Consider the following 24760-nt stretch of genomic DNA (forward strand, 5'->3'; position numbering starts at 1 on the left):
TATTGGTACTGTAGTAAGCACTGAGTGTGAGATGCTTCCCAAATTAATTGACCTGTTTGAGAGAGTCATGGGCTGGGTTGATTCAAATTTCCTTTCCCTAAAAGTTGCTAAGTCAAGTTTTTTAATTTTTTCACGTATTTCTCTGGCGTGCCCTGAGTTAACTAATATCCAACTTTCAAGGGGCTCTCTCAGTAGACATAAGGCACGATATGTCCGATTTCTCGGTATTCTTCTCGATGAAAACCTTTCATTCAAGCATCATATTGGACTAATTAATATGGAAGATCTCAAGGAGTCATTTTTCATGGATCAATTTAAAAATTCTGTTCCATTGCTTAGTTCAGTCCTACGTCTCTTATTGCCCTACAATATGGATGTCAACTTTCTCTTCTTTTTTGAAACCACTTTCTAAGTTATATGATAAGGCAAGAAGGCTTATACAAGAAACAAATTGTTCTACACCCAACCCAACTAGCCCATTACTAGATTTGCAGTCTCTCTACATTCTTTCGTGCGCGTCTTTCACTTTTCATCAAATTCATGGTAATGTTCCCACAGGCCTTCAAACTACTCCTCCTTTCGTCACTGATAGGTCTTCGCATCATCTTCGCAATTCAAGGAATATTAATATTTTATTTACTCTATCGGTGAGGTCTGACTTTAATCCATTAACTGCTTGTCATATCGTTTGGAATAGCCTACCTGAGTCAGCTCAAGAATGTAACTCGTTTGGTAGTTTCAAAAGAATTTTAATTTTTTTTTAATGTCTTGATTTTTCATGTTTAAATTTTTTTTTAATTTTATTATTACTTTTTTTTGGGGGGGGGGGTACCCAAGCCTGGGTTGGAAACGTTTGTTGTGAGGGGTACTGAGTTTGTATATTATTTTTTGTGGCTTGGTTTCAAATATATATTTGGAATTGTGTCTAATTTATTGGATTGTCCTACATCTTTTTTTTGTTTCGGGGGGGGGGGGGGTCTCATAAAAGTTGCTTTTTGTTTGGGTCTTTTAATTATTGTTTTTTTTTTCTCTTCTTTGTTTTGTGTGTGTGTGTGTTGAGTATTTGAAAGGTTGAAATGCATTATATTGAAAATACTTTTTTTTTTTAGTATTTATGCCATTTCTGTTTTTCCCCTGTTTTTTTCCTGGCCATAGAACCTTACGGGGGGTTCTATATTGAAGTGTTTCTGTCGTAAGTTTATTGGTTGAATAAACTGGCAGATTGATTGATCATAGGGTAGTCCACGAGGAATAAATTGATTGCTTGGTAGTCCCCTGTTCAGTTTTTGACTTTTTTTTCTTGTTTATTTTTTTTCTTGTGTTGAGTCTCTTAAAGGTGTGAATGTATGATGTTGAAAATGTTTTTGTTTTTTATGTATTTGTTTCATTTTTGTATCTCCCCTGTTTTTTTCCTGGCCATAGAGCCTTACAGGGGAGTTTATATTGAAGTGTATTTTGTTGAGTTTATTGATTGAATAAATTAATTGATTGATTGATAAAGACCTAATTTCCAGAATTTTCAACTACGTTGAACAAAATGGCTATCTCAAAATTTTGATTGTATGTGTTTGAGGAAATTGAGGGCGTGAGGGAGGGGGGGGGGGTTAGTTGCCCTCCAATCATTTTCAACTATTAAAAAGGGCACTAACATTTTCAATTTCCAATCGAATGAGCCCTTTTTGAAGTTGGACACACTTGAAGTGTGTCCAGTTCGTCTGGTATTTAATAAAAATAAGAGTAGGTGACGTTTAAAGTGAAAATTAGGTGTATTTTGAATTTAAAATTTGTCGTCACTGAGGGGAGAGGATGTGGGTTTTTTATTATAAAAAAAAAGAGAGGAAGGCCTAAAGGTTCCTAGAACCACTACAATTTTCTGAATTGGCTAAATTAATTTTTTTATTTCAAGATATTTAGTTAGGTTTCAGTAAAGCGCAAATAGAACTAACCTTTCAGGGAATTCGAGTCGTGACAACTGATTTGTGGTAAAAGTTTCCATAAAATATTTGTTACAGTTTTCTAGGTTCTACTGTTTTAAAAAGCAGTAGCGTATCCAGGGGGGCCTGGAGGGGCCCCCCCCGAAATTTATTTTCTTCTTTTTTTTTAAAGTGCCAATATAGTAAGTTCTGAAATATTCACGATTTTAAGTTATTTGCAACACCCATTCCTTTTTTCATTTCTTGTTAAATGGCTATCCATTTCTCCGGCAAGCTTATATCATTATTTTATCATCAAACGTGCAATCGCCTCCTGTAATCAAACAAGTCAAGAAATTTTTCTCACTATTTAACCCTCAGAGCTATAAGCACTAGCTTCTCTCCGATGAAGGAATTGCGATAAGGAATCAGACTAAGAGGCGATAGTTCATTCAAACGGTGCTATAATTCCAGTGTAAGCTAAGCATTTAAACGTAACGGTCGCGTGATTGGAAAGAAATAAAATGAAGCGACACCAGCCCAGCATTAAGCATTTCTTAAAGCTTGCAAAAACCAGCAATGACGGTAAGGAGTTTACTAATATTCTGACAATAGTTTGTATTTAGTGGGTTTTGAAGCACGCATGTGTCACTTGTAATTAAGTGCAATTCCCAATTTAGATTGAAGACGACCAAATTAAATTTGGAAATCTTCTCGTAAGAATTTTTCTTAGCTATGATCAATTAAAGCAAACAGTAAAAATGATCATTATTTGGGTGGGATCAAACTTTTTTGAAAATTAATCTTTTTCTAGAGCCCAAAATGGGATTATTACTAGTTCATTCATTTTATATTCTATTTTTTGTGTAACTATGAGAATGGTTAATGTTGAAATACCTTCATATTCCCGTATTTCCAGAAACAAAAAGTAGAATCTCGCAAAAACGGCAATTTTACCGTGTGAATTGATAATTTAGAGCCGTTCCAGAACTTTTAGCCGTGTCTCTAAAATTAAATACTTTTGAGGGGGGGGGGGCAAACTTTTACCTACCAAACAAGTCATATACGCAAATAATTTAATTAACAAAAGTTAATTGTTTTCAGTTTTTACGAGTTTTACGAGGAAAACGAGTTTTTGCGACCATTAGTAAAATCGGGAGAAAAAATGTTCTGATTATGATTTAATTGCCAAAATTGATGTTTGTCCAGGAACAGCGAGATAAATAATAAAATGAGTAATTTAACGATTCAAGGGCAATCTTTGAAGCCTTGGAACAGTTGGGTAGAGATCATTTTCTTGGTACTTTACTGTTGAGGTCACACTACATGATGCTCCCACTGAGGGGCTAATAACTGACCGTCGCAGGTGTCCCTTCCTTCGTGCCTCCGGCTGTGCCTCCGGCACACCTGAAACAGCGTGTTACTGGACGCGAAGGAACACAGTTTTATCTTTGGCTTATGGAAAGCATACGGTTCGTTTTTTTACGACGGCAAACTTTCTCCTCTTGAGAGGTTATCTTTACTTGGTCGTGTTGTTTACTGCGTTCGACATTGGAAATCCTGGTTCCTAAAAAGTAGACATTATGCTTTGAACGAGAATTTTATTACCACAAACCTTTACCATTGCCTAGAGATAAATATGCATTCCCTAGTGCTTCTCATTCGTCAATTCAAACGGCTTGGGCTCGAACGTCTTTTCAAACTCTCTGACATGAACAGCCAATCATGTGAAGATTTTTATAGTAAGAGGTGGTCTCAAACCAGCACTTACAGTACTGTAATAAACTTTTCGTTCCTCCAACTTCTACATCGAATTCGTTGATATGAAAGTATAACGGATTTTGAAGCTCAATATTCTAATGAACAGTTGTCCTTGCCCAAGGCCAAGCGAGTTAGATCCATTAGTGTTGTGTCTGTCAGTTCCGATTTTTCTTTGCCCGGGAACGATGAAATCAAGCTCGAGCTAGGGCGAGCTCGTATTGAAAGCCAGCGAATAATGGAAGCCTTGATACCCGACGACGTACTTTTTGCTTTCGGTCACCAAGTACCGAATGTTCGTCTTTCTGTACTTCACAATAGTGACTCAGACGATGACTCACAGGAAAATACTCTGTCCGATAAGCAGGAAAAGACTTCCGCGACTGACACTGAATCGGGCTCGGAAAGTGAAGGCATCTTTGAAGATTTGCCAGTGATTGCTCACTTTGTGAAACACCAAGTTGAGAAAAATTGGGTTAGTGAGCCTGTGACGAACATGAAGAATTCTATGTTTTGTCTTGTCAAGACTTCTGACGGGTCCATAACACCAATAAAAAGATCCATGCTGTTGTGGCTTTCTTTGTGGCTTCAGTTTTTATGTCTGTATTGTGCGATTATTTCCGTACTTGAGGAAATAGTTGGTAGCATACGGTGCGATACGGAAGTTATTTCAAAAGCGAATGTATTGGTTTCAGCAGCAACCGAATTTAGTTTTATGTTCACCTTGGCTATGCTAGAGTTTGTTAGTGCCATAATACTCTCTGTCTCTAAGGCGCTGCAAGCCGAAGACTTAGACTTAGTTTGAGTGCTGTCGGCATATTAAGCTATGTTCTGATACTTTACTGCAGTCAAAACAAAATGATTTTGAAACAACTTTTCAGAAAGCCTATGAGCTTGCACAAGAGGTAAATGTGGCTCCGGCTGTTCCAAGGTCTATCCGCCGAACGTCCATCAACGATAATGAGTCCATCAAGGTTTTTTATCGCGATTCATTGTTCGAGCCTTACTTTGCTTCACTTATTGAAGAACTTGATCAAAGATTTTTGCGCCATCAGGAGGCATCTTTCAAAATCGGAAGGCTTTTGCCAGCTAACAACGAGTTATTAAATATTAATGAATTTGTGAATGCTTTTGCTGTTTACGAGGGATTTCACAGGGGTAGATGTGCGCTCAAAAGTGAGTTAGTCCTTTGGAAATAGAAGTGGCTCGGAATGTTTGAGAAACCATCAACTGTTGCTTCGACTCTTGCGTCATGCAATGCAAGATTTTTCCCATACATTCGAAGGCTTTTGATGATTTTTCGGACATTACCAGTGACTACCGCATCTGCTGAGAGGAGTTTTAGCTATCTTAAGCGATTAAAAACCTATCTGCAAAGCTCTACGGGCGAGGAGCGTCTGAAAAGACTAGCTCACATGACCCTGAACCACGATATCCAGGTTGATGCTGACCAAGTTTTTGATCGATTTGCAGCCAAAAAAGACCGACGGCTATTACTGTGAGAGGTTAGGTCGTCTTTCGTTGCTCGTTTCTCTAAGTGTAGTTGATTCTGTTTTTTAAAGTTTAATTGTGCTTTATCCTCTGTAAAGATTGTTAATATCAATACATTTCTTGCTTTCATGACTGTTATAATAGGTAGACTGAGGCCCCACACCTCCAAAACCAAATTCTGGGCAATTGCCTTTGATACAATATTATTTTTTATTTATTTGGTTCTCTAAAACAAGGGTCCCATAGGCAAATATAAGGAATAATGCACTTCTTTATTTTATATTTTCTAAATTCTGCTGCTTCGTGGCAGTTCCAAACTAACTACTCGCCCAAAATAGAAACTCTCACTGCTTCTAACTTTTTTTGAATTCTGACTTTGTTGGCAAAACATTGTCATCCATTCTCAAGCAAAAAAATTCTAAAACTGGAAATACTCATGAAAAGTGTGTACTTTTAATTTCTTTACCTAGCTACCCGACCCCCTACCCCCGCCTGAAATCTTGCACTATGATGGATAATTTTCTTGCTCACATGACTGCTATAAAAAGGTAGACTGACGGCCCCCCCCCCGAAACAAAATCCTGGATACGCCACTGTTAAAAAGGGTTTATTTTTGTCAACAATTTCTTGCTTTCAAATGGAAAAACAATTGACCAAATAAAACTATTCAGTTTCCCGTAAAGCACAAATAACACTCTATCCTCCTTAGGGGTTTGAGGGCTGTAACGTCATCTTTAACATCATTAATAAATACAATTAATTTTAATTTTAAGTTTGGCTTCATGGTTATTTTAATTTATATTCACTCTAGGTTTCATTTCTTCATTCATAATAATTCTTACTCAATTTAAATTCTTTCTAATTCTTCTGATTCTTACAGAAAACTTTATCAATTTTAACTTAATAAAATAATCCACTTCTTATGCTAAGTTATGTTCATCATAAAATTGAGATAGTAAAGACACAAAAAAAGACAAGAAAATGGAAAAAAAATTACATACCTTAAGCGGCTCAAAATCTGTAACGCCAAGTCTAGACCTCTTTAACCTCAGAAATTCGGTTTCTTTAATTGCATGCTGCTGTCTCAACTCTGCTTTTTGAGGTTCTGTTAACTTTTCGTCTCTTAATGTTTCTTCCAGTTTTTCAAGCCTACAAAATGACAAAAAATAATAATAGTGTAACATACAAAAAAGGCAGATAACAAAAGTAAATAGAGCCCTTAAAATATCAGCAGCAATACACAGAGATATACTTGTAATAAATGTGTAATAAATGTAAGTCATAGGAGAGGGAGCCTCTACGCTCATTAAAAAATGACCCAAAAGATTTCCCTAAAACTGTTTACAATAACTATCCAAGGGGGAAAAATTTTCTCAATCATGGGAACCCTTAAAAGCATTAATCACTTTTGACTCTTAAAAAGGGAAAAGAACTTTCAATTTCCAATCAAATCAGCCCTATGAAGTTTATACGAGCATCCCTTCCATAACAAGCAAATATGCCACCAATGCATAACTTACAACTCCTACCGCCAGGCCCTGGGGGGCTGTGTCGACACCGGAGTTGTTTTTGTTATCTGAACTTTGAACTATTTTTAACAAAATGTCTATCTCAAAATTCTTATCTGACGCATTTAGGGCGTGGAGGGAGGGGGGGCTAGCTGCCCTCAGATCTCTTTCGACTCTTAAAAAGTGAACAAGAACTTTACATTTCCAATCAATCGAGCCCTGTCTTAAGTTTATATGAGAATCCCTTCCATAAGAACCATATATGCCCCAGGGATTAACTTACAAAACCTGTCACTAGGCACTGGGAGGTTGTGTTGACACCTGATTTTTTGTTTTCTGATTTTTGAACAATTTTTAACTTAACGGCAATCTCAAAATTTTTATTGGATGCATTTGAGGAAAAAGGGGCGTGGAGGGGGGGGGGCTAGGTGCCCTCCAATCTCTTTTGATTCTAAAAAACTGAACTAAAACTTTCAATGTCCAGTCAAATGAGCCCTCTCTGAAGTTTTTTCGAGCATCGCTTCCACAAGAACCAAATTGGTCCTAAGGATAAAACTTACGGCGCCTATCCTCGGGCCCTGAAGGGCTGTATCGACCCTGGAGTTTTCGCTATATGGTCTTTGAACTATTTAAAAAAAAGGCTATCTCAAAGTTCTTATTGGATGGGTTTGAGGAAAAAGGGCGTGGAGGGGGGGGGGGGGGCTAGGTGCCCACCAATCTCTTTTGACTCTTAAAAAGTTAACTAAAAATTTCAATTTCTAACCAATTGAGCCCCCTTTGAAGTTAATACGAGCATTCCTTCCATAAGACCCATATATGCCCCTAGGGCACAACTTACAACGCCTGCCCCCGGGCCCTGGGGAGTTGTGTTGACACCGGAATTTTTGTTATATGATGTTTGAACTATTTTTAGCAAAATAGTTATCTCAAAATTTTTATTGGATACATTTGGGAAAAAAGGATTTGGGGGGGGGGGCGGGTTACCCTCCGATATCTTTTGACGCTTTAAAAATGAATTAGAACTTTCAATGTCCAATCAACTGAGTCCTCTTTGAAGTTTATACGAGCATTCCTTCCATAAGAACCATATATGCCCCCAGGGCATAACTTACAACCCTTGCCCTGAAGACTATGGGGGGAGTGTCCTGCTCAAACATATATATTCCGAAACTTTCAACTACGTTGAACAAAATGGCTATATCAAAATTTTGATTGGATGTGTTTGGCGAAATGGTGGGCGTGGAAGGGGTGTTAGTTGCCTTCCAATCACTTTCGACTATTAAAAACGGAACTAACCATTTAAATTTCCAATCGAATGAGCCCTGTCTGAAGTTTCTACGACAACGCTTTCAATAAAAGCCATATATGCCCCCAGGGAATAACATACAACCCTTGCCCTGAGGGCTGTGGGGGTGGGGGTTGTTATCCTCAAAGACCTAATTTCCTGAATTTTCAAGTACGTTGAACAAAACGGCTATCTCAAAACTTTGATTGGATGTGTTTGGGGAAAAAGTGAGCGTAAGAGGGGGTTAGTTGCCCTTCAATCACTTTCGACTTTTAAAAAGGGCACTAGCTCTTTGAATTTCCAATCGAATTAGTCCTCTTTGAAGTTTCTACGACAAAGCTTTCTATAAAAACCTTATATGCCCCCTGGGCATAACTTACAACCCTTTCCCTGAGGGCTATGGGGGAATGTCCTCCTCAAAAACATAATTTATATCTGGAAATCAACTATGCTGAACAAAATGGCCATCTCAAAATTTTGATTGGATGTGTTTCGGGAAATGGTGGGCGTGAAAGGTATGTTAGTCGCCTTCCAGTCAATTCTGACCCTTAAAAAGGGCACCAGAACTCTCAATTTCCAATCGAATGAGCCCCCTTTGAAGTTTCTACGACTACCCATTCCATATGAAGTGCCTCTGGGAAAAAGTAAAAAATAATAAATAAATAATAAAACACTGGAGCCGTATGGCCTTTACTATAGGCTATTCTGACACTTTATGACATTATTGACTTTAAGTTTATAAAATGTTTAAGACTCTGGGTCCATTCTTGAAATATTCCTTCACCTAATTCTTCTTCTTACCAAGATAGTCAAAGCCCTTCATCAAGAATTTTACTAATGAGTTTACTACCTACCTACCCTACACCTTATGGCTCTTTGTCTGAAAGACTTTATGACACTCCCCAAAATGCAATTGTTTCAAGCTACCAATGGCAATGGAAAATCAATTACACCCACAGTGAGCAAGTAATACAGAAGAGGAGGGAGGGTAAGTATTATCAGGAGCTTTGTTTTAAGATTTACGTAGGAATAATTCCTGTTTTTTTTATATTTTTGTAATTCTTAGAATATTCCTTTTTTTAAAAGAGGGGGGGGGATCTTTTCTCCTTCCTGCCAGTGACCATGACCTAAACTGATTATACTTGTGCCAAGAGTGGGATTAAGTTAATGTAATTAATGGCCAAATGGGTTGCTGTTTACATGGGACTCTATTCTAGTATTCTATAAATCTAACCATCTTTTATTGCTCTTTATCCCAATCTGCAAAGGAATTGCAATTATATGTTTATTTTCCTTCATTTATGAGTTTAATTGCCTTCTTTTATGGATCGCCAGCAGTGCTGAATGCTATCTAGTATATTATCACAAGCAGCACAACAGCGCTGCCTAAGCAAAGAGCAATATGGACAAAGTTTTTTTTTATCAGGACACTTTAGAATGAGTTGTTGTAGAAACTTCGAAAGGGGTTCATTCGATTGGAAACTGAAAGTTCTAGTGCTCTTCTCTATAGTCTAAACTGATTGGAGAGCACCCAGACCCCCTGGTCTATCATTTCCCCACACATCCAATCAAAGTTTTGAGATAACCATTTTGTTCAGCATAGTTGAATGGTCCAGTAATTATCTCTTTGAGGATGACAACCCGCCCCCCCCCCTCACAGCCCCCAGGACAAGGATTGTTAACTTATGCCCCGGGGGCATATAAGGTTTCGATGGAAAGGGTGGTCATATAAACTTCGGAGGGCCTCATTGGTTTGGAAATCAGAAGTTCTAGTGTATTATTTAAGAGAAAGTGATTGGAGGGTAACTAGCATCCCCCCTCACGCTTTATTTTCCCCTAAACTAATGCATATGTTAAAAAATTTTAGATTGAAAGGTTGTAAGTTATACCCTTGAGCATATAAGGTGTTTATGAAACAGGTGGTCACATGAACTTCAGATGGGTCATTTGATTGGAAGTCGGAAGTTCTAGTGCCCCTTTTAAGTATCAAAAGTGAATGGAGGGCAACCAGCCCTGCTCCAAGCCCATAACTCCCCAAAACACATCCAATCAAAATTCCAAGAGAGCTATTTGTTCAGCATTATTGAAAGGTCCAGTAATTATGTATTTTTGGATGTCAACTTCCCCACAGTCCTTGCCCCACAGGGCAAGGGCTGTAAGTCTGGCAATTTGTTCATTCTTTACATATAGTATATGCTATTGAAAAAGGTCTGCATGTTTTAACTTATTTTCCAAAAATACGAAAGTATTTTTTTAGGTGAGCCTTTCAGAGAATGTTGAGGGGAGTGTTGAACTAGATCAAAATACGTTATGTGTATATGGATTGTCAAAAGGAAGTCACTCAGGAATAACTGAGTATATTGGAACATTGTAAAATGACTGAGCATATTTGGCCACTACTACAACTACCACCACTACTACTGCTACCACTACAACTACTACTACCACACTACTACCACACTACTACCACCACTACTACATTTACAATTCTGAGGGGAAATTTGAACTAAATCAAAAGACATTATGTGCATGCACACTGTCAAAAGAATATATCTCAAGAATTCATTTGGGTCTTAAATTGGAACTTTCAGAGAATGCTTAAAAGGGAAAATCATCTGACCAAAATTCAATATGTGCACGCATCCATTAATACTACTATCACTGCTACATTTGCTACTACTAGTACTACTTTCAAGGCTACAAGCATTAAGATGAAAATTTCAAGAAGTATATGGATATACAGGTTATCAAAAGGACATATCAGCAATGTCATAGCAATGGCTCACTGTATTAAGCTGAAACTTCCATGACTTGATGAGAGGGATGTTAACTGACCAAACGGCAACACGTTAGTACTACTACTAGTAATACCAATACTACTACTGTGACAACTATTACAACTAGCCTATGCCTAAGGGTATGAAGATGAAATTTTCGGGGAATTTTGAGGGAGGAAGGTGAACTGAATCACAACACGCCGTCTGTATGCAGGTTGTCAAAAGGGCGTAAGACCAATATCTTAGGAACAGTTTGGGTTGTGAAGTTGAAACTAACAGGACTTGTTGTGGGGGATGTTGAACTAGCCAAAAGGAAACATTTCTATCCTAATTCTACTGCTTCTACTCCTACTACTACTACTACTGCTATTAATACTATTTCTACTACTACTACTGCCACTAAAGCTAAGGCTACTATTATCAATTCTGCTGCCAAAACATACTACGCCCACACAGGTTGTCAAGAGGACATATCAGAAATGCTTCAGGAATGGTTGATGGTCTTAAGTTGTAACTTTCTGCATGTGTTGGAATGTTTAGGAGGATGTTTAACTAAATCAAAACAAACTATGAGCCTGTATATTTTCAAAAAAATGACAAAACAATATTTCAAGAACAACTTGCATTATTGAGGTTGATTTTTAAGGGTTACTTGTGGCAGATTTTGAACTAGCCAGAAGGCAATAGCCTATGTGTATACTATTAATAGTACCACTATATTAACTGTAACTAATGATGCTAAGGGTATTAAGGTGAAACGTTTAGGGGGAGTTTCAATTAAACGAAAAAACTATGTGCATGCAGGTTTCAAAGGGGCATATAAGCAATATCACAGGCAACACTGCTGTATAATAGCTAGAAGTATCATTGAAACTTTTAAAGGAGCTAATTCAATTGGAAATTAAAAACTCTAGTGTCCTTTCAATGAGTCAAAAGAGATCAAAGAACAAGCAGCCCTCCTCCCAAGCCCATTCATATTCCAAAAACATCCAGTCAAGATTTTGAGACAGCCATTTTGTTCAGCATAGTAGAACAGTCCAGTAACTGTGTTTCTAGGGATATTCGGTATGTCAAACCCCCTCCCACTATTATACAATTGGCCCATTATGGTTTTAAAATAAGTGTTGCTTTAAAACTAATGTGTGTATGATTAACACCTCAGCAATATATCAATAATGACTGGGGGTGTTAAGTTGAAACTTTCAGGGCTACTGTTATTACTACTTCTACTCTTACAATTTAAACAAATCAAAAGAGCATAAGTGTAGCCAGATTTTTAAAGAGCATAGACACAATTTTTGGGAATAGTATTGTGTTATTTTTCAGGTCAACTTGAGAAGGTATAAAATTAAATTAAACAATACTTTTTCACTTAGAATTAAATAATAAACTTTTTCCACAAAACAAGTTTTTCAAAGAAAAGTAAAGAGCTCCATTAAACCAAAAATCTCCAAAAATTAAAGTCGAATAATCTTCCAAGCATAATCCTACTACAAATCACCGTCAATAAAAGAAAATGAAACTCAAAACGAACAGAAGTTACAATAAATAGCTGAGTCAAACTCAAAACGAGCAAAAACTAACATGAGTAGGGCTGACAAACCTCATGCCTTCTCAAGACCAGAACATCATTTGTACATTACTGAAAAAAATATGACTGTGGTTTGTCAGTTTAATATACATATACTGATATTTATTCTTTAAAGTTGTACTGTAATAATTGTTTATTTATTAAAGTAAAAAAAAGGAAAATCATTTATAATTTATTTTGTTTTCAATAAAGTGCAAATTATGTTCTGGTCTTGATAAGGCATGGGGGTAACACTACTCATGTTAATTATTGCTCGTTTTCAGTTTGACTCAATTACTTATTTTAAAATCTTTTCGTTTTGGGTTCCATTTTTTTATTGATGGTGATTTGTGGTAGTTTTATGCTTGGAAGATTATTTGATATTAATTCCTGTTCATTTTTGGTTTAAGGTTAATGGAGCTCTTAAGTTTTCTTTGAAAAACTTATTTCGTGGGAAAAGTTTTTTAAATTAATCAAACAGTTCGTGGTAACAAAATGTAAGTAAGGAGCAACCTGGCTCAATAGTAGGCTAACCTTTAAAAAACGGAATTTTTATACCAATAGATACATCAAAAGAATCGGATTTTTATGCTGATTTAAAATTTATAAGTTTCATCAAGTTTAGTTTTACCCATCAAAAGTTACGAGCCTGAGAATATTTGTCTTTCTTGCAAAAAAGGAGGAAACACCCGCTAAAAGTCATAGAATCTTAAGGAAAATCACACCATCAGATACGGCGTATCAGAGTACAGAAATACTGTAATGGTTTCAAGCTCCTATATGCAAAAATGTGGAATTTTGTATTTCTTTTGCCAGAAGAAAGATCATGGATGCGTGTTTAATTATTTTTTTTTCTTCCCAGGGGTGATCGTATCAACGCAGTGGTCCTAGAATATTACGAGGGAGCTCATTTGGACGGAAATTGAAGCTCCAGTACCCTTTTAAAGTTACCAAAACATTGGAGGGTAACTAGGCCCCCTCCCACGCTAATTTTTTCCCCAAAGTCACCCGATCAAAATTTTGAGATAGCCATTTTGGCGAGTGTAGTCGAAAAATCTAATACTATGTCTTTAAGGATGACTTAATCTCCCACAGTTCCCGGGGAAGGGCTGCAAGTTGTGGACTTTGCCCATTGTTTACATATAGTATTGGTTATTGGGAAATATACAGACGTTTTCAAGGGGGATTTTTTTTGGTGGGGGGAGGGGTCAGGGGGAGAAGGTTACATGGGAGGATCTTTCCATGGATGAAGGAAATTTTCCGTGAACAGGGTGCCGGATTTCCCAGCATTATTTAAAAACGATCAGAAATTAAATTAAAAAAACAAGTTTTTTCAACTGAAAGTAAGGAGCAACATTAAAAATAAAAAAAACAGAAATTATTACATATATGAGGGGTTTCGCCCCGTCGTCAATACCTCACTCTTTATGCTAAAGTGTTTTTTAGTACTTTCAAAAGAGCTATTTATTGTAATTAAACCCTTTGAGACTCAGGGGTCAGAGACTGCAACAACTGGTGATTGCAATTCAAAATTCTTAAAGAATTGGAAAAAAACCCAAACTTTAGCGTAAAGAGCAAGGTATTGACAAGGGGGCGAACCCCCAAATATACTTAATCTAATTCAAATTTTGTTCTACTATTTTTTTTGTTATCCCCCCTAATGGGTCCAGATGTAGTAGCCCTAGATAGTATACAAATTTCTGCTGTTTTTTTTTTTTTTTTTTTTTGTAATTGGATTATCTTACATTATGAACAAACTCTACTGAGGAATAAGTACAGAGAATTCCAGTTCTTGGCATATGCACATGACTTCTGAAAACAGCTGACCAAACTTCTCCACCTTATTTCGTGTATCTTGAAACATTTCTCTCACACTTTCGACACACTGAATGCACATAGCCATATTGATGTTTTCTGACTGCAGCAGCTTAGACAAATTCAGTGTTTACCCCAGAAAAAAATCCATCACAATAAGGGTCACTATATAGTCCAAGCTCAGGATGTTATTGAGCAGACTTCTGGCTTTTGACAATGCCACAAAGTCTCCATTTGTCTCTATGTCTTCTAGGGCCTTAAAGATCGGAACAACTAACTGCTTTGACATCTGTATTGCATTGTGTCTTTTGACCCATTGAGTTTTGCACACTCCTTTCAAATTGACTTCAGTGTAGGTTTTTAAGACAGCGCTTTGCTTGGCACTGAAGTGAAAGAAATTAACTGTTTCACAAATAACCATCATACAGTACTTGATATCAGGCAGCTTGCTTGAGTCTGTCAATATCAAGTTCAAGAAGTGGGCAACACAGTGAACATACTTGGCGAGTGGATATTTGTTTGAGATAAAAGCCTGGGCTCCTGACAAATGCCCACTCATGTTTGCAGCCTCATCATACCCTTGTCCCCTGTATAGTTTCATATTGAGACCAAGTTTCTCTATTTGACTGATGATAAATTGACCAAGGCTTTCCCCTCCCAAGTCTTCAACAATATCAAACTCGACAAACCCTTCCCTGATCTGAAAAGTTTTGCTGTCCAAAAATCGAAGCCCTAGAGCCATCTGTTCCTGCCTTGATATTTTGGTTGTCTTGTCTGCCAGGATGGTGAAAAAACAAGCCGATTTCAGTTGATTAACAATATTTGCAGTAATAAGCTTTCCACAAATATCAACTAGTTTGTTCGGAATTCTGGGGCTGCAGTACTGGGCATTGCCTGCACTTTTCTCAAACACGTCTTTCATTATTGGACTGTCGTTCATCCAACAGCATAGCAAGGTCCTAAAATTTCCATTGTTTTTTACAGGCTCTACAAAGGTCAATTTCCCCAAATCCTTGTCCCCACACATTGCAAGTCCTTGCTGTCCACATAACAGTATTGTTTCTGTGATGAGACAAAGCCTTTTTCTGTTTCTATTTCACCTCTTTTCTGAGTATTCAAGACTTCCACTATAGAGGACTTTTGCCTGCTCACTGTTGCCAGAAAACTTTCCCCCCAAACAACAGCGTCTTTATGGTAAGAGTTTGATTGATGTTTAGGAAAGCCTTCCAGGGCGTTTTCCAATTCACATGAGGCTCCAGGACAAGCTGCCCTAATTTTTGGTGAGACCCCCTTCCATCTTGATCACAAGCAAACAAAGCACAATATTTGCAAAAACACCCTTTTTTCACTTAAGAAAATACTAGCCAAGCGTACTTATCCATCCAGCTAACTTGAAACTTCCTTGTTTTTGAGCCTGTGATATGAACTGGAAAAGGATAGTCCTTGTCTGGCTCAAAATGCCTTTTCAGTAAATTATACTTTGTTTCATCGGAAACCGAACCTCTTCTTTCAAAAAAGATTCCAATGTCAAGCTCAACATCAATATTTATTTCATCACGTTTGTCTGCTACTACCTCAGCATTTGGTATTGATTCTTGAGATGAAGTCAAAGGCTCAGTCACAACTGCAATGTTCAGCTGATCACCATTGCCACTTTTTTCCGAGTAAACCTCGCTAATTCGTAATTTTTTACCCCAAAGTTGGAGAACACTCTGTTGTTTTTTCAACATGTCACACTTGTCCTATATTTAGCAACACTTGGTTTTAGACTGTCAACTGGAAGAGCAAAAGCCTGGGTTTAATTGCAAGAATGACTGCTTCATCCCCTAAGGAAGGACCACCCACAAACAGATGATTGTTTAAAACTAACAGTTAGCTCAAAAAATTTGGACAGGAAATGGATTAATACTATGCTGGTGACCCAATTGGGTAATTACAGGCCAAAAAATGATCAAAAACGGTTAACACAATATGTCTAGATCAGTAATCTAGACACTAGTGCTTGAGCACAATCATAATGATTGTGCATTCAGTAGTAACTCTACTGAATGCAATCTGAGCATCCAAAGGATTTTTTTTTTCAAAAAGGAAATCAAAATAATCTTACAACCCAATAAAACCTTTGAAATCAGCCAAAATATTGTTAGTTTATACTGACAGACAAATATATTAAGAATCTTCTGTCTGTAAAAGGAGAAATTGTAGTTTGTAATTGCAGCAGGAGAAAAGCACAATAATCCAATAATTATTTTAATAGGTTTCAATAAGCTCTTTTGAATGCAATTTAAAAAAAGAAGTATTTTTCAATGGAAACTAAGGAGCAACATTTAAAACAATCAGAAACTGTTACATATATGAGGAGGATTGCCCCCTTAATTCCTCACTCTTATAGTAAAGTTTTTTAGTACTTTTAAGAAAAGCTTCTTATTGTTCTAATTAAACAACCCTTGGGGTTCATATGTTGTTTTTTAAAGAATTGCAACAAAGTCAAACTTTAGTGTAAAGAGCAAGGTATTAAGAAGGGGGGCAATCCCCTCATGCACATAATAATTATGTTCTTTTTAAATTTTAATGTTGCTCCTTACTTTCAACTGAAAAAACTTGTGTTTTTATTGAATTTTTTGATTATTTCTTAAATAATGCTGAAAAAATTGGCTCCCCCTCAACAGAGATCCTCTTGAAAATTCAATCCAGGTGAAAATTTACCATAGACAATTACTATTATCATCTCCACATGCAAAATTGAGTTGAGAAAGAGAAAGTAAGATGAATAAAATAAATTTTGTGTAGGAATGTGGGCAAATTACCCCAGTGCAAAATTTTCCCTGAAAAGTTCACCCCCCAGAAACTTCCCTCCCCATGGAAAGTCCACACTCTCTCAAACCAAAAAATCTATGCATGCTTCCCAATAACAAATACTGTAGCTTGAAGACCTTTCCCCAGGGGCTGTGGGGGGTCATGTTATTTCTAGACAGAGATTTGGACCTTTCAACTATGCTGAACAATATAGCTATCTCAAAATTTTGACTGAACAACTTTGGTAAAAAAGGGGCAGTTCTTTTGGTCACATAAAAATGGCACTAGAACTTTTAATTTTCATTCAAATGAGCCCTCTCCCTTTGCTATTCTGCATTTCAGCTCCTCAACTAGAGCTTTGTGTTTTATGCAATCTTCCTTAGGCCTATCACCATAGAAACTGATTGATCCTTTTGTTTCAAAGGATTTCAGTATTATTTGTCTTCTGAATTCAGTTGATGGTACAGAGAAGAGAAGAGGAGGGGGCAGCTACCAGATGGTTGATGGCTACTAGAAAGTCTTCCCATGGAAAATTCCCCAAGCAGAAAATCCACCCTCTCCCCAACCAAAAAATGTATACATGTTTCCCAATAACAAATATGGTGCTTGTGCATTACACCCACTATTTTATATACTGCTAGTTTGGTTAATCCTAATGAAATGAAATAGGATGAATATAGAATGGTTTAGAAACAAATTTGGGCCATATATTTGCACATTAGGGGGGGAGGGGGTAAAAAAAACAGATAAAAAAGACATGGATTTTTCTATTTCAACTATGCAATCAACTCCTCCAATTTTCCCACAGTTTTTCTGTTGCACAGAGAAAACACACACTTCACAGAGATAGTTATTCCAATTGACTACTGTATGTTGACTAATTCCAAGTTCTTCTTTACAAAAGAAATACATGAAACAAACTGCAGTAAGAAATGGTATTCTACTATTAGCAAACCACGTATTGACATGCAAACCAACCATTATCTTACATTTTTATGATTGGGTATCTCTCCTGGTAACTGCCCTGTCTCATTCAACATATATAAAAGAGTGGGTATAATGCACAAGTACCACAAATAATTTAGCTTGAAGACCTTTCCCCAGAGGCTGTGAGGATTTTTTTTTTCTAAGAGTGCCAGTTTTTGAGTGTAACTCACTTTGTAGGCACCCTCTTGAAATATTTTTCTTTTCTGTTGTATAATGTATTATAGTGAGTGAAATTAGTTTGAAAATTAAAAGCACTTGAACTTGAAAAATATCATTTTTTATAGATTTCGAATAAGGTAGGTTTTAAGACACTACTCTGCAGGACACCACTGGTGACTCCCCTTCTCTCAGAGATGATTGATTCTCTTTCACGTGTAAAAAGACTTACTCTCTGTGTTCTATTTATTTATTAATAGCCTACCAAATTACAATAAGCTTTATCAAGCTTGTCCCACTAAACATAATCTATCTGCAAGAAAAGCTGAGATCCAGCACACAAGGTCTGCATTAATTCTACATGAAAGAAGTTTTATGCTCAAGTGTTGCTGTGGAACTTTGTTAAATGCTTTTGCAAGGTCAAGCAGTAAGACTTCCATTGATCAATCAGGTCTCATCAATTAGGTCAGTTATAACATAATAAGTCTCTATTAAATTTGTTTCTATAGACTTTCCTGGTTCAAAACCATGTTGGCTGGGCAATACTATCCCACTAAGTTTGAGATGCTTCATGACAGTCAATTACCACTCTTTCCAGAATTTTAGCAATAGCAGAAGTTATACAAAATGGTAGTTTTCTGCAATAGCTTTATTTTCCTTTTTGAACAAAGGGGTGAAAAATGGGTAAATTTTTACCAAATCATTTTATTGACTTACAAATAAAGTGAATATACTACTTGGTTCCTTTTTTATGCTCTTTACAAATATAATAACCATTTTGGTCAGAAATGAATTTTAGCCCCCAACCCTTTATATACCAATTCAGGGTATATATTTGCACATTAGGGTGGGGGGGGGATTTTAATCTTACCTCTCATTTACATCAGAAATGAAGTTTACCCCCACCCCCCTAATGTGCAAATATATAACCAGAATTGGTATATATAGGGGGGGGGGTAAAATTAATTTCCAACCAAAATGATTATTATATTTTGAAAAAGCATAAAAAACAAGGCATCAAGTGATATATTCCCTTTATTTGTAAGTCAATAATATGATTTGGTAAAAATTTACTAACAAATGTTGTTTTCCAATCTGTTGGCACTTCCTTGGGGTAAATTTCTACCAAATCATATTAGGCCTATTGACTTATGCATAAAGTGAATAGGCCTATAGGCCTACTACTTGATGCCTTTTTTATGCTGATTACAAATATAGTAATCATTTCTATTGGAAATGAATGGTAAAGTTCTACCAAATCATATTATTGAGTTAGGAATAAAGTGAATACACCATTTGATGCCTTTTTTTATGCTGATTATGAATATAATAATCATTTCTATCAGAAATGCCTTTCAGCCCCCCCCCCCCTATGTATGCCAATTCAGGGTTAGGTTGTAGAAATATATACCCTGAATTGGCATATATAGGGGGGGCTGAAATTCATTTCTGATAGAAATGATTACTATATTTGTAATCAGCATAAAAAAAGGCATTGATTGGTATAGCCACTTTATGCATAAGTCAATAATATGATTTGGTAAAACTTTAGGTAAAGTTCTACCAAATCATATTAGGCTATTGAGTTAGGACTAAAGTGAATACACCATTTAATGCCTTTTTTATGCTGATTACGAATATAATAATCATTCTATTGGAAATTAATTTCAGCGCCCCCCCCTATATATGCCAATTCAGGGTTAGGTTCGGTTTAAAGGGTGGGCTGAAATTCATTTCCGATAGAAATGATTAGGCCTATTATATTTGTATTCAGCATAAAAAAAGGCATCAAATGGTGTATTCACTTTATTCCTAACTCAATAATATGATTTGGTAGAACTTTACCAAATAAATTTTAGCCCCCCTCCCCCTATATATGCCAATTCAGGGTATACATTTCTACAACCTAACCCTGAATAGCCTAGGCCTATATAGAGGGGGGGGCTGAAATTCATTTCTGATAGAAATGATTGTTATAGCCTATTTGTAATCAGCATAAAAAAAGGCATTGAATTGTATATTCACTTTATTCCTAACTCAATAATATGATTTGGTAGAAATTTACCCTTCCTTGGTACATAGGGAGACTTTGAATGGACCTAATTGGGAGAATGGCTTGGCAATGTCTTCAGCAACTTCTTTCAGAAGAAATGGATGTAAACTATCTGGCCAAACTGATTTTTTGACATCTAGCAATTTAAGTTATTCGGGGATATTTTAATGGTCAATATATACAAAATCATATTATTCATTTAGGACTAAAGTGAATACACCATTCAATGCCTTTTTTTATGCTGATTACGAATATAATAAGCATTTCTGGTCAATATATATAAAATCATATTATTGAGTTTGGACTAAAGTGAATACACCATTAGATGCCTTTTTTTATGCTGATTACGAATATAATAATCATTCCTATTGGAAATTCAAATTTAAGCCATTTTCGATCTCTTGAAAATGACGAAAAATAGGGTGTAAAAAGGCTAATATAGCATGGAAAAAGGCTTAAAACCTTTGTTTTAAACTTACTGTTTCATAATAAATACTTATTTTAACCCACAAGCACTGACTTTCCATGAGTAACAAGTATATAAGTTCCAAAAATTCATTTTCCAAATATTATGTATTTTTTTCTTCCTTAACGCCAAATGTTCAAGAATGCGTTTTTGACAAAACATCAAAAATATTAAACCTAACCAAACCTAACCTACCCTACCCTACCCACTCCTAATCCTTTAATATTTTCGACGGTTTGACAAAAACTCATTCTTGAACATTAAGTAATAAGGAGGAAAAAAATAGGCTACATAATATTTGCAAAATGAATTCTTTGAACATATATACTTGTGATTATCCAACTTACTCATGGAAAGTCAGTGCTTATGGATTAAAATAAGTATTTATTATGAAACAGTAAGTTTAAAACAATGGTTTTAAGCCTTTTTCCATGCTATATTAGCCTTTTTACACCCTATTTTTTGTCATTTTCAAGAGCTCAAAAATGGCTTAAATTTGAATTTCCAATAGGAATGATTATTATATTCGTAATCAGCATAAAAAAAGGCATCGAATGGTGTATTCACTTTAGTCCTAACTCAATAATATGATTTCGTATATATTGACCAAAATGAATTTCAGCCCCCCCCCTATATAGGCTATACCTAACCTAACCTAACCCTGAATTGGCAGATATAGGGGGGGGGGCTGAAATTCATTTCTGATAGAAATGCTTATTATATTCATAATCGGCATAAAAAAAGGCATCAAATGGTGTATTCACTTTAGTCCTAACTCAATAATATGATTTCAAATATATTGACCATTTTAACTAGCCTAGGTCATTCAACATTAAGATCTATTTTAACTAGAATCTTAATGGGCTCTATTGGATGGTGGATGGCTACTAAAAACAGACAGAAACTGGCATAGTAACTAGCCTATTTATTGAAATTTAATCTTTACCTTTGCTTCCTTTCCTTGTGCTGATTTATCAAATTAATGTAAAATGTTTCTATGCTTAATTTAGCTTTCATAGCTTTGTCACTTGTGTGTTCACTGGGATTCATTTTGATAGGCTCTTGCATATTGCAAAGGGAGCTCACCGAAGACTGATTTAAAAATATTTTGATCCTACGGCAGCATTCAATTTTGACTATTAAACAACACTGAGCTTCTTCTTAAGCTAATTCCAAAATTTAGGTTCTTTTTCTTTTGTTTCTTCTAGCAGTTATCTTCGTGTTCAGTCCATATTTTTCGAAATCCCTAAAAGATTGATGAAAAACTATTTGCTACACCGAAATCCCGAAAGACCCGAATCTTCTTTTCGAATCACTAGTAAAGCCTTCTCATGCCGACTTTTAAGTCCAGTGGATGGGCAGTGGGTTTAGCCCTAGCAGGATAACATGACAAAAAACCAACAAAGAGAAAAATCTCAGTAAAAAAAAACAAAAAACAAGACTGCAGCCAGAGGAGAGAAAAGACGCCGTCTCATTTGTTTTTTTTTTTTTCATTGAGATTTTTCTCTTTGTTGGTTTTTTGTCATGGCTGGCCAGTTTGGCTTAAGATCTTTCATAGGATAATATGGAACCTAGAGATGGAATCCGGATGTAGCAACACACTGCAGGGCTCACATAGGGACCGTACTAAGTCAAAATTCGTCGTTAATATATTGAGACTTTTAATGAGTTATTCAAGATGACTTATTTTGAAACTGAAGACCAGTTACTTGTACCGAAGTGTTCTCTTATGACGTTTAAGCCTTTTGTAATATAGATGAATAAATCAATCCTAAAACGAACAAAAATTAAACCATAAGCTCAAGTCAACCTTAAAAAGAAAAACACACTACAAATAAAAGTTCGGCTACTCGATATTTCGACAAATCAAACCACACTATTCAAAATACATGCAGTTTTTAATCAAGCGAGAACGACGCAAAAGCCTTTAAAAGCTTATGAGTGAAAAGGCAAGCAGTTGCCAAACAATGGTTTGTAGTAATTTCTGGCCGCTTTAAGTTTAAATCATTGTTGGAGTTTAGTTATGTTTGTGTTAAGTTTTAATATGGTTGTTTACTTTTCTTTAGAAAGGTTAGTTTTGATAAGTTTTTTATAAATTATTTTTTGCAAAAAAGCAAACTATAATTGCGTCGTACAAAGAGAAAAAATGTGTTTAATAGAACTGGTAATATTCCCCAGTACCCAAAAAAAAAACACACTACACGTACAAAACTGAAATATAAGCAAAACAAGAAGAAAACCAATAAGTTTTAGACATAAGAACACTCGTAAAAAAAAAATACAACCTATAAGCTATTTCAATTTTACAGTTCAGGATTGTCCCGCCGACGGAAAAAAAATCAATCCCCCACAGGAGTGGTTCCCAATTGATTTCAAGTCATTCCCCAAATCGGTATTAATGGAATCCTGGTTTTCCCTTTGTGAGATTTAATTTTTTTTATTCAAAACATTATATATATTCATCTGGAGGAAGTTTAAAATGCCATTGACTTGTTTGTTTTTTTTGGGGTAAGGGGGTCGTCTTCTAGGAGTATTTTATGCTCATAAAAAATATTGTCTGAATACAAAAATCAGCATTATTCAGCTCATCCATCATTCAATACAACCTCCGCGTAGCTCAAACCCACTTTATTTCAACCTTTACTCAACTCAACTTCCGTGCAATTCGACCATCATTAAACTCAATTTTCATTCAACTCAAACCCCATTTAACCCAAAACTGTTTTAAGCAACCCCCATTCAAATCAACTGCATTCAGCTCCCCTCCTCAAACGAACAATATAACTAGAAAATAAAATTCAGAACGTTTTTCGGAATATAAATGATCTTTATTTATTTGTTAGTTCCTTTCTGTTTTTATTTTACTTTATGCTGATTCGATGTAAAACTATGCTTCTCTATAAAAACCAAAGTTTTATTATTCTATCCTATGTATTTGAAAATTAGTGGAACTTTTCATGCCCAGGATCCGAACATATTTGATGTCATTGTTGCAGCAATAGCTGCACCTTAGTATAAAAAAACTAGGCCCTTAGTGGCCATTTTTTAACAGAAACTTTTGAGCCTCTAAAATTTTAGTTTCTTCCCATTACCTTTCAGATTATTTTTCAAATACTTTTTGACTTTTGTGTTTTTTTAAACTAGAGACTACATCCTATTAAAATTCAGTCCTAGCCAGAGAAAAAGCTATCTCTAATCCTAGAGCTAAGGCCCCAATTCAACGACCTCCCTCCTCCCCATTCACACATTTTGAAATGAATTATTTATAAAATTTGATTAAGGACGGGGAAAGAAATCAAAATCTAGTTATTTAGATGGAGACTGAATAAAATTCCAACTTGAATGGAGCAATTATTAACTTTGCCTGACACAAAAAGATACGCACAAGTAGCGTCCTGAAAGAAAAATGTTTTCATTGGCTGCCAGTGACAAAAATTAGTTATGATCGCAGCTCTGCGGGTTCTTTGTCTTTTGTTGAAATTAGTTTAGCTTGTCCAAACAGATATTATAAGTAAGAAACTACAGATGAGGCGAGGAGTGAAATTTTGCTCAGTGATTCAGGGCTAAATTTATATGAGAGTTGAGATAAATAACGGTTGATTTGGATGGGGTTTCAGTTGAACGAGGGTTCAGTTAAATGGAGTTTTGTTGCACCCAGGTCCACTTAAACGAAGGCGCGGTTGTACGAGAGTTCAGTTGCACGGGAGGAACTCCTAGCACGAAGTTTCAGACAAATGGGGGTCACACTACACGGGGCTTCAGTTAAACAAGGGTTCATTTTTAAGGGGACTTAGTTAAACGGGGAGTCATTTGCACATGGGGTCAGATAGAGGAGGGTTCAGTTAACTGGTGTTGACTTACGCGGGAGCTCCGTTGCACGAGGTTTCATAAAAACGGGGGTCAGTTACACGAGGGTTCATTTAAACGGAGGTTCATTTTCATAGGGGCTCAGTTAAACGAGGATTTAGTTGCCCCTTGGGTCAGATGCACGAGGGTTCAGTTGCTTGGGGTTCAGTTAGACGAACACACTATCGTTTATCCTTTTTGCTGTTTAAATTCTTTTGAATGTGAACTCGATAAAATGAATTGCTTTTCAAAATTGAGCTCTGAACTGTAGTCAGCCAAAGGGTGGATGTCCTGCTGAAGACCCGTTAAAATATTGCAATGCCCCACCCGTGGGGTTTG

General features: G+C 36.2%; 1 protein-coding gene and 1 pseudogene across 2 annotated transcripts in view; both read right to left on the reverse strand.

Moving 5' to 3' along the window:
- The window catches only part of trc (Serine/threonine-protein kinase tricornered), a 67388-nt gene extending 45631 nt beyond the window's left edge, over positions 1-21757 (reverse strand). For both annotated transcript variants that reach the window (XM_089103174.1, XM_089103170.1), the window contains exons 1-2: positions 21522-21757; positions 6164-6311 (exon numbers count right to left, since the gene is read on the reverse strand). In XM_089103174.1, the coding sequence (XP_088959300.1) occupies positions 6164-6311; positions 21522-21643 (270 nt within the window). In that variant the 5' untranslated portion in view covers positions 21644-21757. The remainder of the gene's footprint in view (positions 1-6163; positions 6312-21521) is intronic.
- LOC148955600 (52 kDa repressor of the inhibitor of the protein kinase-like) lies at positions 14172-15847 on the reverse strand (annotated as a pseudogene).
- Positions 21758-24760: the final 3003 nt, after the last annotated feature.

Source organism: Artemia sp. Qi Xiang Cuo, chromosome 2 (genome assembly GCF_049724085.1).
Source record: "Artemia sp. Qi Xiang Cuo chromosome 2, ASM4972408v1, whole genome shotgun sequence".
NCBI classification, from domain to species: Eukaryota; Metazoa; Arthropoda; class Branchiopoda; order Anostraca; family Artemiidae; genus Artemia; species Artemia sp. Qi Xiang Cuo.